We start from the raw sequence: 16,773 nt of genomic DNA on the forward strand, positions 1-16,773 counted from the left end.
GTTTTGTGAATGATAAAAAGTGTTCAAAGTCGATTTTTTTTTCAATTTGAAATTTTTCCCCTAAGGGGTGTGGGCACTTGTAAAACTTGGGTCCAAAATTGTTTTCTCAATTGTTTTCTCTCCAATACATATCCCCATCATAAAATTGTCTTTTTAGCAAGAGATAGTTTCGATCTACCAACCTCTGGTTATGGGCCCAGCGCGCTACCACTGCGCTATCTTGCTTTGCACACACACCTACACACACTCACAAAACACCTATACAAGCATAGGTACTTATGTAACATAAACATTCATTAATTCAGTCATTCATTCGTATGTACATATATAAATACATATATACAAACTTACATAATTTCATACAAACATTCATACATACTTACATAAATACAATCATACATACATACATACACATACATACATACACACATACATACATTACATACTCAATGATAAAAAACCCAGTTGTACAAGAAAAACAAGTTTTCACCTAAGTATGTACGCAATTATGGTCATAATCACTTATGTCCGTAAATGCATACAAATTGGTGAAAACAACAGTAAAACAACTAACCTGTTAGTAGATGTATGAAATCAATACTGATATATTGATTGGAGAGTCATCGGATCATGCCCAAACACGTTCAGGGTCACAAAACTTTCCAAAATAAACTGACCAATCACAGTGCTTGATTTATTATTCAAGTTGACAACCAATCAGAATTGAAAGATTTATAAACAAATCTCTAAACGCTCACGTTCAGTAAACAGTAAATAATGAACACAATAGGAACAAAAGACATCAAGCTCATTCATGAGAAAGTTTTATCACTGAGAGGTGACATAAATTATACACACATATCTTATCGACAATTATATTTCGTAGCTGCTTGTTCTTTGTTAGATCCAGAAGTTGACGGAGAAATAGCACTTAAATTTAGACCCTATGGTGGTTTCATTGGAATTGATAATTCAAGACTAGATCCTTTATTGAAACGGAGCAAAGTGCTACGACTTCATGCTGCATTGCATGACGCCGCTGGATTTATAAAAGATTGCCGAAACAAAGGCCTTGGATATGTTTACGCTTTCCGTTACTCACCAGTAAACAATTGTCTTTTTGGACACCTGACAGGAATATTATTCATTCTATCAGTGAAAATTTTTCATTCACAATTGTTTCGTGAATTGGAATGCTAGAAAATTTTGGCAGCAAAACCACAAATATAATTGTCCTCGATCTCGAAGGTTTCAAACTCAAGTCACTTGGATTCATTATAAAAGAACTCAGTTTGTGTTCGAGTTACAACGAGACAATATTTTTCAAACCGCCGCTTAAATTCGCTGATTTACCCGCACACGATAGAAAAACTGTTATTTGGCTGACCAATAACCTACACGGTCTTGATTGGGAAGAAGGTGATATACCTTACTGTGATTTGAAAACAATCTGTCTGAGTTTCAGTTTCTGATTCACACGGAAAAACTTTTTTGCCAAAGGCATTGAAAAGTGTGAGCTCCTCAGTAAGCTTTTACAAAAAACTGTTTATAATCTGGAGGATCTAAATTGTCCCCGAATCTCAGAGATAATATCAAAAGAACAAGTTCCCTCCTGTTATCTTCATTCAAACTTTCGTTTAACAAACGATCAATTATCAAATCACTGCGCGGAACGTAAAGCAAGAATATTCTAACAGTGGACACAAAGTGATGTACAGAGAAGACACGGCAACTTTAACAACTTATCTGTCAGACAACTTGAAGATATTCACTTGCTTGACTCCACTTGACGATCAGCCGATTGTAATATTCAACAGAGTTCAGGATCCCTCTCCACCAATACAGAAAAATTTTTCAAGTGATCAACAGAACCGAGCGAACTATCTCAACAACAAACCAAACACAGCACAACAACCGCGTTACAACTCGCTTTATAGTACAGCAGCAAAACGTTATTTTGCAACCATTACTCTTTCTCCCGACGAGCTAGACAGCTTTAGGGCTTTCCTGCCCGTGATAGATAATTTCTATCACTTCCAACTGTACATAAAAAATAAACAAAGAGCTCGAGAACATCGGAATCAGTTCAATTATGGCTATGAACCAAACAAACCAGAAGTCTATGCAGTACCCCAAAGAGCAGCGAATCCCACCTTGGAAGCAATGGGCGGACAAAAAAGTTCCTCAATTTAGATTGAAAAAAAACACCACCAGAACGTGAGCTATCACTTATTGAGATGCCGAATGAGTTGCGATTATATGTCTTGGAGCACCCCGAAGTTGAAAAAGTCTTCAGTCAACCATCGTTCGAGGAAAATGACACATCAACCGTTTGTTATAAACTAGAGATAAAAAGTCATATTAAAGGTTTCAATTTGTTTGAGTTCTGGTACATGAAACAGTTGCCCAGTAAATAATTCAAAAATTTAACATTTTGTATCATTCTTGTTTCAATTCACTTTTCAATTAATAATTTTTCACCAATGAGTCAAAGAGACGAGGCTGACGCAGGTATCAGTAATTTAGTCTTTGATGTAAACAACAAGGAGAGGTCCCCATGGCGTTGTTGTTCAAATTCAACAGTGCCAAGGTCCGAAGTAATATTTTTTGTTCAAGTTAGTATCATTGTCTTAATGATCATTCTTTGCTTCTCTATGCTCTTTCTATTATCAGAAAGCTGTGAAGAGAAATCAATTTGGATTGCTCTCTTATCGAGTTTAGTTGGTTACATTTTACCTAATCCCAAACTATGAACAAAATTATTCTTACACATGACAGGGTATTCATGTCAATTGTAGGACCAAGTGGTTGTGGTAAAACAGAACTCTTGTTTCGAATGATAAAAGGTTCGACCTTTTATCCACGTTTTGAGAAAATTTATTATTTTTACAAAGAGTTCCAACCACTTTTCAAAGATATGCAACGAGTTATACCAGGGATTGAGTTTCTAAAATACTCAGGCTTTGATATAACAAAAAATCTATCACATTGTCTGCTTATCTATGACGATTCATGTGAAGAAATCTTCAACGATAAAGAATTTGTAAAAATAGCTACCTCAGGACGTCATCGCAAACTACATGTTATATATGTCAAGCATAATTTATTCCATCAAAGCAAATGGTCCAGAACCATTGATTTGAATACAACACACATAATATTATTCAAGTCGCTTCGTGACATTCAACAAATTGAATATCTTGGAAAACAGTTGAATTGTCTCCAACTGATTAAAGAAGCATACAAACTAGCAACTGCGGAGCCCTTTGGACATTTGATGATAGATCTCGATCCCAAAACCAGTCAGGGTTTACGATTTGCGTCACATATTATTGGACCTAATCCTTCAATTTTTTACATTCCTTCGGAGGAAGCCGTTGTTACACCAATTACGAATGAAAAAAAAACATTTGCTTATGCTCAAGCAATGGGCAAATAGCACAAACAAGAACTCCAACACTGAATCCGAGTTACCTAAAGACGGCGACTTCATTTGGTTTCTGAGTGACTGTGTGATGAACGTACTCTCTGGAGTTGTTCCAGTCAATAAAAAAGAACTAAAAAAATTTGAAAAAACTCTGCGTCAACTTTCAAACAGGAAAGTAGGGAAAACTGAACGGTTAAAAATAATTCAATCTCCCTCGGGCAACAATCTCATTCAACTCATAGCATTACCCTGCATTGAATATATAGAACAAAATGCATACTGAAGAGTTTGTGTTAATACCTAAACAGATGTATACAAGGGAACAACCTCATGTCTCTCAATTACTCAGCAACAAAAATATTCACAATCCAGCCAAGCAGATATCGCTTCTCCAGAGAAACAAGTCACCATCAGCTCCTTCTGCCTCGCAACAGGATACAGAACAACAAACTGACGCTTCAGTGGATGATAGAAGTACAATAAACGAGTCAATGTCGAAATCATTTACGACAGACAACACATCGACTATCAAAAAAGGAGTGCTGAATGATATTAGAATCTTGAAGGGGATAAAGTTTGAAAGAGCGAATACAATACTCGACATAATAGAGGAATCAGATTCTGTGTCCTTGGACTCATCAAAGAGATTGCTTATTAATGGTACAAATACAGAAGTTCTTGCTGCTACATTTCTTTACAACTTACAGCAAACCACTTGCAAACTATCTTTCGAACAATTCAGTGTATTAACGCATCTCGATATTGGGTCGCATTTGACTTGTAACACATGCGCCAAAAAGTTTCTAAATTTATCATCTGAAGAGAGACTGCAATTTTTGGGATATGAGTCGAACAAAGAAGTTGCTTCAAAATCCCAGCGAAAGAAAACAAAAGCTTCTGACAGAGACCAGAGAAACTTTGAAGAGGCAGAAAAAGAAATCAAACCAACCAGCCCCTGGGAGAATTACTTCCTATCAAGTTAAACAGTTAGACAAATTGTACACTAAAGGCAGTGCTGCATTTGGTAGCATTGCTAACTTGAAGGAGGCTAGCGGTTCCACCAGAGGCAAAATTGTTCGCTATCTTCAGTCGAAAGCCCCGTACACAAAATACAGACAATTCAGGAAAAGTTTTCCCCAACTGAAAGCTGTTGCATATAGAATAAATGAAATCTGGTCTGTCGATGTTGCGTATATGGATAAAGTTGCCCAACACAACAACGGTGTAAAATATTTGTTAGTGGCTGTGGATGTTTTATCACGTTACTTACGAGTTCAACCAACGAAAGCTTTATATGCAAAAGATGCTGTTGAAGCGTTCAAAAAAATGATCAAGAAGAATCAACCAGAAAAAGTATGGACAGACAAGGGATCAGAGTTCAAAGGAGATTTCAAAAAATTTTGTGAAAAGAAAGGAATTCATTTATATACAACAGAAAGCGAAACCAAGTCGGCATTTGCAGAGAAGAACATTCGATCGCTTAAAAACATCATTTACAAATATTTGGAAGAAAAGTGGACTTGGACATATATTGAAGATTTACCCCAGTTTGTAAATACTATAAACAGTCGTGTTAACCGGGTAACCCATTTAGCACCTAATAAAGTTTTCAAAAAACATGAACCAATTTTAATATCATTAGCAATCAACACAACAAAGTACAAACCAAAATACGAAAAAGGAGACCTTGTTAGAATTGCAAAGCACGACGAAAAATTCAGAAAACGTTATAAACAAAATTATACAGACGAAGTTTTTACGATATTCAAAATTGCTACCGTGTGTCCACCAACGTACAATCTTGTAGATGCAAACAACGTTATAATTGAAGGTAAATTTTATGAACCGGAATTAGTCCAAGTAAACGTGTTAGTTACTGCAGACGAATAAAATGAATCCCGCCAAAGAATTCACAATCGACCTAATATCCAACGCATCAATGGAAGTTTTTGGTGAAAACACAATGGCAAAATTCCGTAACCAGTTATCTCAACCACTTATTTTGGATGGAGAATGGCAAGTAGCTTTATCTTTAATATCCTTCCCGTCAAACATCAACAACGTCAATTCAAACGGGTTAGTCGTTTATAAAAACTCGGGAGTGGAACTCGACGCCTCAAATAATCGCAGTGGACACCTCAGAAAAATTCGCAAAAGCATTTACAGTAGCTTGGATCAACTAATGGATGAACTGCTCAGCGAATTGCTCAGTTTAAACAATTTGATTTTACTTTTGACAAAATTACTCATAAACTGGTTTTACAATTCGGAGCGAATGAGGGTTTTTCATTTGAAAACGAAGAATTTCCAAGTATTCTCGGCTTCAAGGGTATAAAAGACAACTCGCATGATGGATACATTCATATTGGATACAAATCATACAAAACTCTCAATAGACACCAAAGTGATTTTCCAGTTGATATAACTTGTGGCTCACAATTAATATTTGTCTACATAGACGTTATAGAATATCAAATTATTGGAGACGTGAGAGCTCCTGTAATTAAAATCATTGAAACCGAAAGGCGTATAAGAAACGGCAGCATAAACACTGTTACACCCATTCCTCACAAGACATTTACAATTCTGGATTACAAGCCCATACTTTCTAACAATATTCAGAACATTAAAGTGGAGTTGAGGAACGAAGCCGGAAAACTTATTCCATTTAATGGTACAGGAAAAGTGATAGTAGGCTTAAAGTTTCAAAAAATCAAGTGAAATGGAAGCTTACTACAGCAACCAAGCATCACAGTCAATGCCACATTTCTCCGGTCATTATCGTCAAAGAGGAAGTGGCTTTGGAGCCCTCGCGGCAGGTATTGGAAGAGTTGCTTTACCATTGGCAAGAAGAATTATATGGCCCTCTGCCAAAAGAATTGGCCGAGAGCTTTTAGTGCAGAGTGCACCTGAGTTGGTTGAAGTAGCAACGAACGAAAGTCGGCAAAGCAGGCGTTGAAAAGGACGGTTGCAAAAACAGCCCGAAAACAATTTGGTGGTTCTCTCCATTCACGCATAACACGAGGCCGGCAAGTTATTAAACGTCGAAGACAACAATATGCTAAACCTCGAACCTACAAAAAACGTTCCACTAAAAAAATCATTTCTCGAAAGCCACAGCCAAGAAGAAGTCGACTGGATTTTTTCTCTCGAGTCAAAAATGCGAACTAATATTGTAATACCTTCCGAAGCCACTCACAGTTCCTTGGATTTATTTGAAAATTCACCTTTGCTAGTCACCTTTGATCAATCATTTGAGCAAAAAACTGGACCACTTTATTCTCCCTCTGGATCATCGCTCGAATTCGAAGTTGTAGGCGATCGCAACAATTTCATAGATTTGCAGAAAATTTATTTGGAAGTAAAATGTCGAATACAAAATGCTGATGGAACTGATTTGCGATATACCGCCGGCGATGCAACCGCAACCGATGCTGCATATTTTGTCAACAATGTTCTTCATTCACTGTTCGCCGACTGTACTGTTTCTGCAAATGGAATAAAAATTTCCTCAGCTAATGGACACTATGCTCATAAAAGTTTTATTGAAACAGAATTTTCACATGGAGCCGATGCAAAGGAAACTTGGCTAAAGTGTCAAGGTTACGAGTATGAGCCGAACCCCGATGGTATAGCTGCAGCTTCAAGGGATGCAAGGCAAGTAGCTGTGAGAGAATCGGAACAAATTACTTTATATGGAAAGCTCGCTGTTGATTTCTTTTCCTGTGAAAAACATTTAGTAAGTGGTGTTACCTTAAGACTTTCTTTCCGAAGATCGCAAGATGATTTTGTTACCATTAGTGAGACAGCGGCAAAAAATTACAAAGTTAAAATCGATGAAGCAAACTTATTTGTTAGAAAGATGACAGTGTCAGACAACGTTGTTGGAGCCATTGAAAAAACACTCCTAAAAACTCCGGCAATGTATCGCTACAATGAAGTAATAACAAAAATATTCCTCGCAACAGCAGGTCAACGTAGTTGGAAACATGAAGATATTTTCACAAAAGAACCAATAAGGCGGCTGATTGTTGCATTGTGCAGGAGCAATGCATTCATTGGAACTAATAATATCAATCGCTACCACTAACAAAAGTTTGATTTGAGTGAAATTACGGTCTATCGAAACGGGTTCGCAACAGCTGGCACTCCAATGTTAACAAATGATAACAAGCGCCTGTATTACAATTCAATGAGTGCCCTAGCTCATGTTGAAAACGGTCATGGAATACCCCTAAGTGATTTTGCGCATCACTTTATAATGGTATTTGACTTAACTAGCACGCAAGAGGCGACACACGATTTTATTCATCCTGAACTAACAAACTCATCATTATCGGTTGAACTGAAATTTGATACTGGTTTGCCAAACAACATTGAAATTTTTTTCCTGGGAGAAAAATCGTCTACTGTGTATATTGACTCTACAAGAAACGTATCCAAAAATGTTCTACCTATGAATGGTTACTAATGGATGAAGACCAAATTTATATTCATGTTCAAAAGTGCAAACATCTCAAATTTAAATTTCGAGGTGTTTATGCGGCTGACAATTATCCCTTAAATTTACCAGTTATCAGTTTTATAATTGTGAATGCATCGCGAGCTGATTCTATTGGTTCACATTGGGTGATGCTTGCGAAACGCTACGCACACCCCGTACTATACTTAGCAGATCCGTTAGCACTTCCTCTGACTGCCTATAAAGACATTTTCTCCCGCTTACAGCAATGTAATGATTTACATATGACGATGGATATTATGGAGCACAGAAGAGATATTCAGTCTCCCCTGCAATCAGCAGACTCGCAACTGTGTGGTTTATTTTGCATCTATATTGCTCATTATTTCTATAGCAGTAAATTTCCTTTTGTACCAGATGTCAATGAATTGCAATTGCTAGCATTTGTAAAACATATGGAGTGAAATTGAATTAAATTTTTCTGCTAAAACTCTTTTTAAACACTAGAATTTTTACAGAATCGGAAGTTTATTAAATAGTCTGAAGTCTCTCGTACAAAACTCCTTTGTCCACTCAAGAATATCCATAATCTGATAGAGATTTGATGAATGTTCACCGAGCATAATTTGACAAAACTGTTTTACAGTTACGTCAGGAATGGGGGAAGGACGCTTGTTAGAAGTTGTAGTAGTAGTAATTGTTGAAAGCTCTGTTTCACGAACAGGTGATGGGAGTTGTTTTTTAATTTTTAATTTTGTTTATTGAAAGTTGATTTGATTTTGACAAATACTCCACGGCAATATGTAAGCGAGAAATAATAGCACCAAATGTAACAAAATTTTTCTCCGTAGGCAAAATGAGGAACTTGAAGCAAGTCACGAGACAAGGTGTCGCCGCAGGAGCATACGGAGAAAAAACAATATTATCTTCCGAACTTATATTCTCAAAAATAAGATGCCAATGGCTGGAACCAAACGCACAACCAGTAATATCAACCGAAGGCGGATGAAAACCGTATGCATAATTCTCTATTCCAGTGTCCTGTAGTTGTGGTTCTGTATCGCAAACGGTGTACTTGAAACGTTTTTGAAATTTTTGAAGTATTCAGGACTATTCTCGTACATAGCCTCATTCATATTAAGAGATTAAACTGAGTAAACAACTGGTGATTTACCTCTATGAATTAGTGGGTTTTAGTTGAGAACACTGTGTAAACAATATTTCAAGGTCGTTCTAAGGTGAAAATTCATTAAATTTTTTGTTATTTTAATTGCTTGTAAACAAATTCTGTCTAGACAATAAGTAAACAAATCAAGGCTGTCTGGTTTTTCCGAAGCACCGCAATTAAATCAGAGCTGTCGAATTTTCCCGTAGTTCTACAATCTTTAACCTGAGGTAAACTTTTGGTAGTTTTCACTGCTTGTGAACACATTCTGTCTAGACATTAAGTAAACAAATCAGGGCTGTCGGAATTACCAAAGTTCTGTACACGAAAAATGGCTGTCGCAATTTCCTGAAGTACTGCAAACTTTGCTGTGATTGGTTGACGACTCGAAATAAAATCTATTTTTAGTAACAAAGAAATTTCAACTTCATTGTTCGCATGTAATCATGAATACACTTTTGATTTCTGCAGAACTTGAGAGACATTTGTTTATCTATATTTTACGGTTCAGTTGACATTTCCTTCCGACAAAAATTAAAAAATCTCTTTGCTTCTCCCATAGTTGAACTTGCCCAGTTATAACAAAATGCCTACAAAAGATCGAAATCTACCCTTCAACTGTGAAAAATGTGGAAAATCTGTTGTAAAGGCCCATATTGCTCGCCACAGGAAGACATGTATGATGGGCACGCTTTACTGTAAGAAAAGGAATTGTAATTATGCGACAAAAAATGCTGCAGAATTGTCATACCATATTGCGAAGGCTCACGGAGCAAAAATTCGTAATACACTGAACAGGTGTGTTGTCTGTCAGAAACAGTTTCCAAGTTTCTACTCACTTCAACTTCATCGCAAAGAAGTACATCAAGCTAGCACAAAAATTGGGTCCTCAAGTACAAACCGTGTTCGTGAGATTATGCAGAAAGTTGATAACGATAGCGAGTCATTGAAGGAAGAGTTGGCAGCGTGTCAGCATTTACTTGACGATATGCATGCTGAGCATGGCAGACAAGAAGTTTTCAACTTCAGTTTATCTAATTTGGACACCAAGGAGATCAATAAATAACTTGATGAAGTTTTTACAAACCTCAACTGTGCTGCAAAAATTAACCTAGCTTTAGGGTTTCTGTTGCAAAATATAGAGACAAACGATTACCGATATTATTATCCGCATGAAAATAACTTACTGCTGGACCGAGCTTTTCTGGTAAGCAATAAAAACGATTTATTGAACCTGCAGAACGAAATTGAGAAACTTGACTTGGTTGAAACATGTACGCAAGAACGTCAAAACTCAAAATGGCGATTCACAGTAATTACAAATGTTACCGTTTTTGTAGCGCTTCTTACGAATATACCTATGGGTTGCACAGATTCGCCTCTCCAGAGCCCCTGTTAAGGAATCCTGAAGTAAATTGTCTCGTTTCAAATGGACACAATGAACCATATAACGATAATTTGTGTTTATTCCGTGCAATTGCTATTCATTTATTTGGATCAGTAGATGTTGAACTACATGCAACTGAAATTTCACAATTTTATTACTGTAAGCGGTTGCGACCCTGAAAGTTTCACAGGTGTTTCCTTTGATCAAATTCCAATAATAGAAGAACTAATCAAACAAAACATTTTCATCTATGGTTTTGACATTGAAGACGGTGAAATTATTGGTGAACTTGTTCGACGCAGCGTTGAACGATATGACGAAAACATTAAACTGCTTCGATACTACAATCATATCTGTTATGTTAATGATATCAACAAATTCTTCAAGAAGTTTCGTTGTCCCAGCTGTGATGTCTTTTTCAACCATTCAGGAAACTTCAACCGTCACTTGAAAACTTGTAAAGAACGAGTGAAAAATGTCTATCCGAGAGGTGCTTATTCTTTGCGGGAAACACTATTTGAGAAGCTTGACAACTTCTCAATCGCTTATCCAGAAGATCATACCCTCTTCAGAAATTTTGTCGTCTTCGACTTCGAAGCAATATGTGTTCAATCGGTGGAAATCAATAACACAGCGACAACATCATGGATTGGTACTCATGTACCTGTATCGGTATCAATTTCTTCAAATTTGTTGGACGAACCTGTTTTTTTTATGCAAAAAGGATCCCAATCGTCTCATCATATCCTTTGTAGCTCAACTGGAAATACTAGCAGCAAAAAACAAAGCGGACTTGAGACCCAAGTTCTTGGCGGTGGAAGCAGAGATCAAAACTAGGTTGAGTGATATTTACTCTAGACTGCAAATTGTTTCCGAAACTCAACCGAATATCAGTAGTGAAACAGAAGATAGTAATGTATCTAAAAGCTTTTTACAAATCCAGCAAAAGCAGCTCCTTGATCTCCTGCGTCACTTCAACAATTATGTTGACACTCTCCCAGTTTTTGGATTCAACAGCGGAAAATATGACCTAAACTTAATCAAAGCGTATCTCATTCCCCATCTTCTTAACGATAGAGATATTCAACCTACGGTAATCAAAAAGGCCAATCAGTTTATTTCTTTCAAATTCGGTGATATTCAGTTTCTCGATATTTTGAACTTTCTTGCTGGAGCAACATCTCTGGATTCTTTTCTGAAAGCATATCAATCTGAGGAGACAAAAGGTTATTTCCCATATGATTGGTTCGATTCGTTTACGAAACTTGACTGCAATCATCTTCCACCCTATGACTCCTTCTTCAGCAAACTGAAAAATCTAAATCCTTTGGAGAAGGACTTCAATCAGTTCAAGAAAATGATGGAATCTGGAAAAGAGGAATTAGATGTTCTCCGGGAACTGGGTTTGAAAGAGAAGCCTTTATCTGGAAAAGAGAATTATGCTCTCCTTGAAAAAATGTGGATGATGGAGAAAATGACAACTTTTCGCGATTTCCTTCGCTGGTATAACAACAAAGATGTTGTACCAACTCTGCAAGCAATGAAGAAAATGATGAAATTCTACCACGATCAAAAAATTGATATGTTAAAGCTTGGGTGTACTCTACCCAATTTAGCAAATATCTGTTTTCATAAATCGACTGATAGAAAATTTTACCCTTTCATCGAAGCTGACAAAGACTTGCATGAGAAAATACGAAGTGAAATGACTGGTGGTCCATCAATAGTGTTCACGAGGAAAGCTGTTGTAGACAAAACGTTCATCCGGAGGTCAAACAATATCTGTAAAACAATAGTTGGAATAGATGCTAGTCAATTGTATCCTTTCTCCATGTGCCAAGCGATGCCAACTGGACTCTACACTAGATGGGAGTTTGATACCAATCTTCAAAAGTTCAAAGCTCGTCAAAACAAAATCAGGAATTTTGAGAACATGGTAATATCTTTCTATCAGGCAACCAGACCCGAATGTACTATTGAGAGTTTCTATACAACTGGAAAACAGAGAAAAATTGATTCTTTTACTGTGGATGGTTTCTGTGGTCATTGCCAAACAATTTTTGAAGCTCTTGGATGCTACTACCATTTCTGTCCCTGTAGGGAAACTCGACCAAATCTTAATGAGGATGAATTTGAGTTTGGCATCCGGAAACGTGAATCTGATAAGTTACGAAAGCTTTACCTGGAAAAGAAAGGATATAAAGTTATAGAGATCCGAGAGTGTGAATGGTGGGATCATGTTCAGGAGAACTCCATGTTGAAGAACCACATTAGAAAAAATTTCCCCTACAAGTTACCTTTGAGCAAAGAGACACTGTTGACGCGGATACATGAAGATAAATTATTCGGATATGTACAATGCGATTTAGAAGTTCCTGAGGAGCTCCGTGAACGATTTGCAAACTTTCCTCCAATTTTCAAAAACTGTGATGTTGGAAGAGAGAATATTGGTAAATTCATGCTGGAATATGCTGAAAAAAACGCGTTATTGTTAAAACCTCAACGAATGTTGATTTCGAGTTACAAATTAAACAATGGAATAGTCATAACACCATTATTAAAGTTTTATTTGAAGCTGGGTCTACGCTGTACCAAAATCCACAGATTCGTTGATTATACCCCGCAAAAATGTTTCAACGGTTTCGTCCAATCTGTTGTTGATGCAAGGCGAGAAGGTGATGAAAATCCGGACTCTAGCGTTGTTGCTGAAACTATGAAATTACTTGGAAACAGCTCGTATGGTTATCAGATTATGGATCGAAGTCGGCACACAGAAACTTTATATCTCAACGATGAAAAGACGCATAAAGCTATTAATAACCGTCTTTTTAGAAGATTGAACAGGGTGTCGACAGATATATATGAGGTTGAGCTTGTGAAAAGCATTGTTGAGCATCGTGAACCTATAATTGTTGGATTCTTTATCTTACAGTATGCTAAACTGAGAATGTTGGAGCTCTACTACAACTTCTTTGGCAAGTTCTGTGATATTCAGAAATTTGAGGAGCTTGAAATGGACACTGATTCTTTGTATCTGGCACTGGCTCATAAAAATCTCTATGAGTGCATTAAACCAGAAATGAGAAGAATTTGGAAGGAGATGAGAAGTAATGACTGTACAGATGTTTTCCATGCTAATAGTGCAAGTAAATTTTTTCTGAGAACTTATTGCGATAAACATGTAAAACATGACAAGCGTGAGCCTGGATTATTCAAGGAGGAGTTCCGATGTACTGAAATGCTATGTTTATGTAGCAAAACGTATTGTTGCTATAATTCAGTAACGAACAAAACTAAGTTCAGCAGCAAAGGACTCAGCAAGAGTGTTTTGGAAGAAAACAGTGATAGACCTTTACAGAAGTACAGACGAGTCCTGGATGATGCAGTGAATATAGCCTCAACTAACAGAGGATTCAGAACTATGAATCACCAGATTCTAACCTATGAGCAAACTAAAAAGGGACTCTCGTTTTTCTATCCAAAACGAATTGTGGATGCAGATGGAATTCATACGACGCCTTTGATGATCTAAACTTTCTGAATTGTTTTTCATACATTTTAACCATTTAAATTAATTGTACGCCTGCGAACATGTGATTGTAAAAAAGTTTTGTCAAGTAGATGAGTCAACTGTTTAAAGTAATCATTCTTGAAGAGAAACCTGAACCGGGTTTTTAAAGTTCAAACTGAGCATCTAAAAGTTTTCTGACTAATTTATCAAGGTGTTGACCAGATCTGTAGACAACCCTGGATGAAAATATTGCTAATATGGACCCCTTGAGACCCTGGATGATAATATGGACCCCTTGCGTACCGTAAAATAAAGATGGAAAATGATACAGAAGTGAGTTGATAAAAGTTATCGCCGTTGCCTAAAAAGTTTAATTCGAAGGAGGATGTTTTTGGGTTCAAAAAAAGTTCCACTGCCGAGGTTCGAACCACTGACCTCCTGATCAACAGCCCGTTGCCTTAACCACTAGCCTGTCCGGACGTTACAATCTTTCTTCTTACAATCAGTTTTGATTTTGCAACAAAGGACTTCTGAATACGCGCAGTTTAGGTCGCGCAGAAAGCGTGAAATCAAGCGTGAAAAAAACCCGCTTAAACAGTGACGAGACAGAATGTTCTAGAAAAAATGTAAAACAAAAATAGACGACGAAAAAAACCAAGAGCACCGCATTATAGCTACGCTCAGCTTACAGCTTGGTAGATATAATAACACAGCTTCATTTTCCAATTTGCTATCTGTTAGCTTATTCTTATTTTTTGATGCAAAATTTAATGAGAAATCTTATACATAAGACCTATTACCTATTCTAATTGGCTGGTATCTTGTTTCAAATCTTGATACGTGTAAAATCTATTACCTATCTTTGTACATTATTGTCAAAAATCAAATATTATTACATGTTAAATCTATTCCATATCTTTATACGTTGTTCTCATCACTCTAATGTCAATACATGTAAAATCTATTACCCATCCTTATACATTATGGTCAAAAATCAAATCCTAATACATGTAAAATCTATGACCTATATTTATACGTTGTTCCCATAACTCTAATGTTAATACATGTAAAATCTATTACCTATCTTTATACATGGCTGCGATAATTCAATGGTGACCAAAATGATTTGAAATCGCTATAGCCTATCTTAAAACATGGGGGTCACCACCCCCCCGGGCAGCTCCGCTCATCTATATACTACTCACCACCCCCTCAACCCCCTCCCCCCAAACCCCCTGAACCCCCCCCCCCCCCCAACAGCCCCCCTCAACCCACCCCATCCTCATCTGATTTAAGTATTTGTCCAATTGCAGTCGATGAAATTTTACGTTCTAAACCTATTAATCATCCAAACATGTGAGTGTTTCATTTCAGGAGGCGGCCGGTTACTTTCTGTGTTACTACTGCAAACATTGCAGAGAGAAAAGGAGGCGTGAACACTGTAATAAAAGTGCGTCAGGCAGACCCCGATCAGGGGGGCGCAACCCCTCCGTTTACTATTCCTACCCCATGCAACCCAGGACAGCGGTTCCGACCGATCAAAACAACTTAGCTTTTAAACCAAGGTACGATTACTTCTCGTTTTAAACCACAAAAAATGGGGTCGGAAACCTTATTGTTAAGGTCATTTTGGTCGACGTTTATCTTTTGCGAAAAGATACAAAAAAGACATCATGGAAAAGTGCTTGAAAAACTGGATCGATTGTTGAAGAGATTTATCCGTTTCCTTGAAAAAATAGGGCTCAAAAAATTTTTCGATAAACTTTTTCATAATTTGACCATTCTTTGCTTAGTATGTATGTACATTTTGAGCCAGAAAGTTACAATAGATATATCTATCTATACATTGATAGTAATAACAAGCCCCCCTCCCCAAAATAAGAGTAGATTCAGTAGATTTTTGGTACATGGCTGAAATATGACGAAATTCAAGAGCACAAAAAGAGAGGTATCTAAAATATATATTTGTTTTTTTTTCTCGAAATTTAACCAATCAAATTTTACATACCCTGACTGAACGTCATGTCTTAATCAGTACTGAATCAGCGAAATTGTATGACTTGGATCATTACTGTATAGGAGCTCAGATCATCTCAATTTTTAGACTTGGCACGTCTTAAATCAAATCTTAAGTCTTGGCAGGTCTTGCTAAAACAGAAACAAGTGTCAGATAAGAAATCACAATGGATGATATCACTTTTATTAATAGCCGCCCTCATCTATTCAGCCGGCTATTATAGCGCTCCTATTTTTTTTTACTTCGTCGAATAAAAAAATGTTTCGCTTTACCTCATTTTGCCGCCTTTTCAACATTTTGCGTGAAATCTTTTTGACTTCTCTAGGCTAGTTCCTCTCTTCTCTCATTCTGCTAAAAGTGATTTTGAACATCAGTTGCGCAGCAAAGCAATTCAAAATGAACAGGGTCAGTATAAAAAATTGAAGTCAGAAGTAGAAACGGGATAAACCCATAAAGCCCAATTTTAGATGCCCGCTATTTGAACGTCGTTCCTATAAGTCTTATTTACCATCTCTAATGCTTATTGTTATCGATAGGAGCCCCTTTAGCCTCTCTCTAAGAAACAGAAGTATGTTCAACTACGAAATGCCTTCAAAATAAATCGGACTTAAAAAAATGTTTTTGTACAAAAATCTTTCTTTTTCAATATCTTCTGTTATTTCAATCCCAATCATGCTTATTGGAATCAACGGCGGCTATTTTCCGGCAATCTGCCGGGTATGTTTAATGTTTGAAGCTGAAGGTTCGAATCTCTACTTCGACCAATTTGTTTGCATACCCATAAAAATTATCGAGGCTACAGCC

The 16,773-nt window shown here is 36.9% G+C and overlaps 2 protein-coding genes across 5 annotated transcripts in view; one reads left to right on the forward strand and one right to left on the reverse strand.

Moving 5' to 3' along the window:
- LOC142343601 (citrate synthase, mitochondrial-like) overlaps positions 1–16,773 on the reverse strand; it is a 300,476-nt gene that overhangs the window by 121,240 nt on the left and 162,463 nt on the right. The gene's annotated exons all lie outside the window — the stretch shown is intronic.
- The window catches only part of LOC142352293 (uncharacterized), a 68,785-nt gene that overhangs the window by 42,939 nt on the left and 9,073 nt on the right, over positions 1–16,773 (forward strand). For all 4 annotated transcript variants that reach the window (XM_075404814.1, XM_075404823.1, XM_075404833.1 and 1 more), the window contains exon 8: positions 15,327–15,517. In XM_075404814.1, the coding sequence (XP_075260929.1) occupies positions 15,327–15,517 (191 nt within the window). The remainder of the gene's footprint in view (positions 1–15,326; positions 15,518–16,773) is intronic.

Source organism: Convolutriloba macropyga, chromosome 1, assembly GCF_964194025.1.
Source record: "Convolutriloba macropyga chromosome 1, txConMacr16.3, whole genome shotgun sequence".
Classification (NCBI taxonomy): domain Eukaryota; kingdom Metazoa; phylum Xenacoelomorpha; order Acoela; family Convolutidae; genus Convolutriloba; species Convolutriloba macropyga.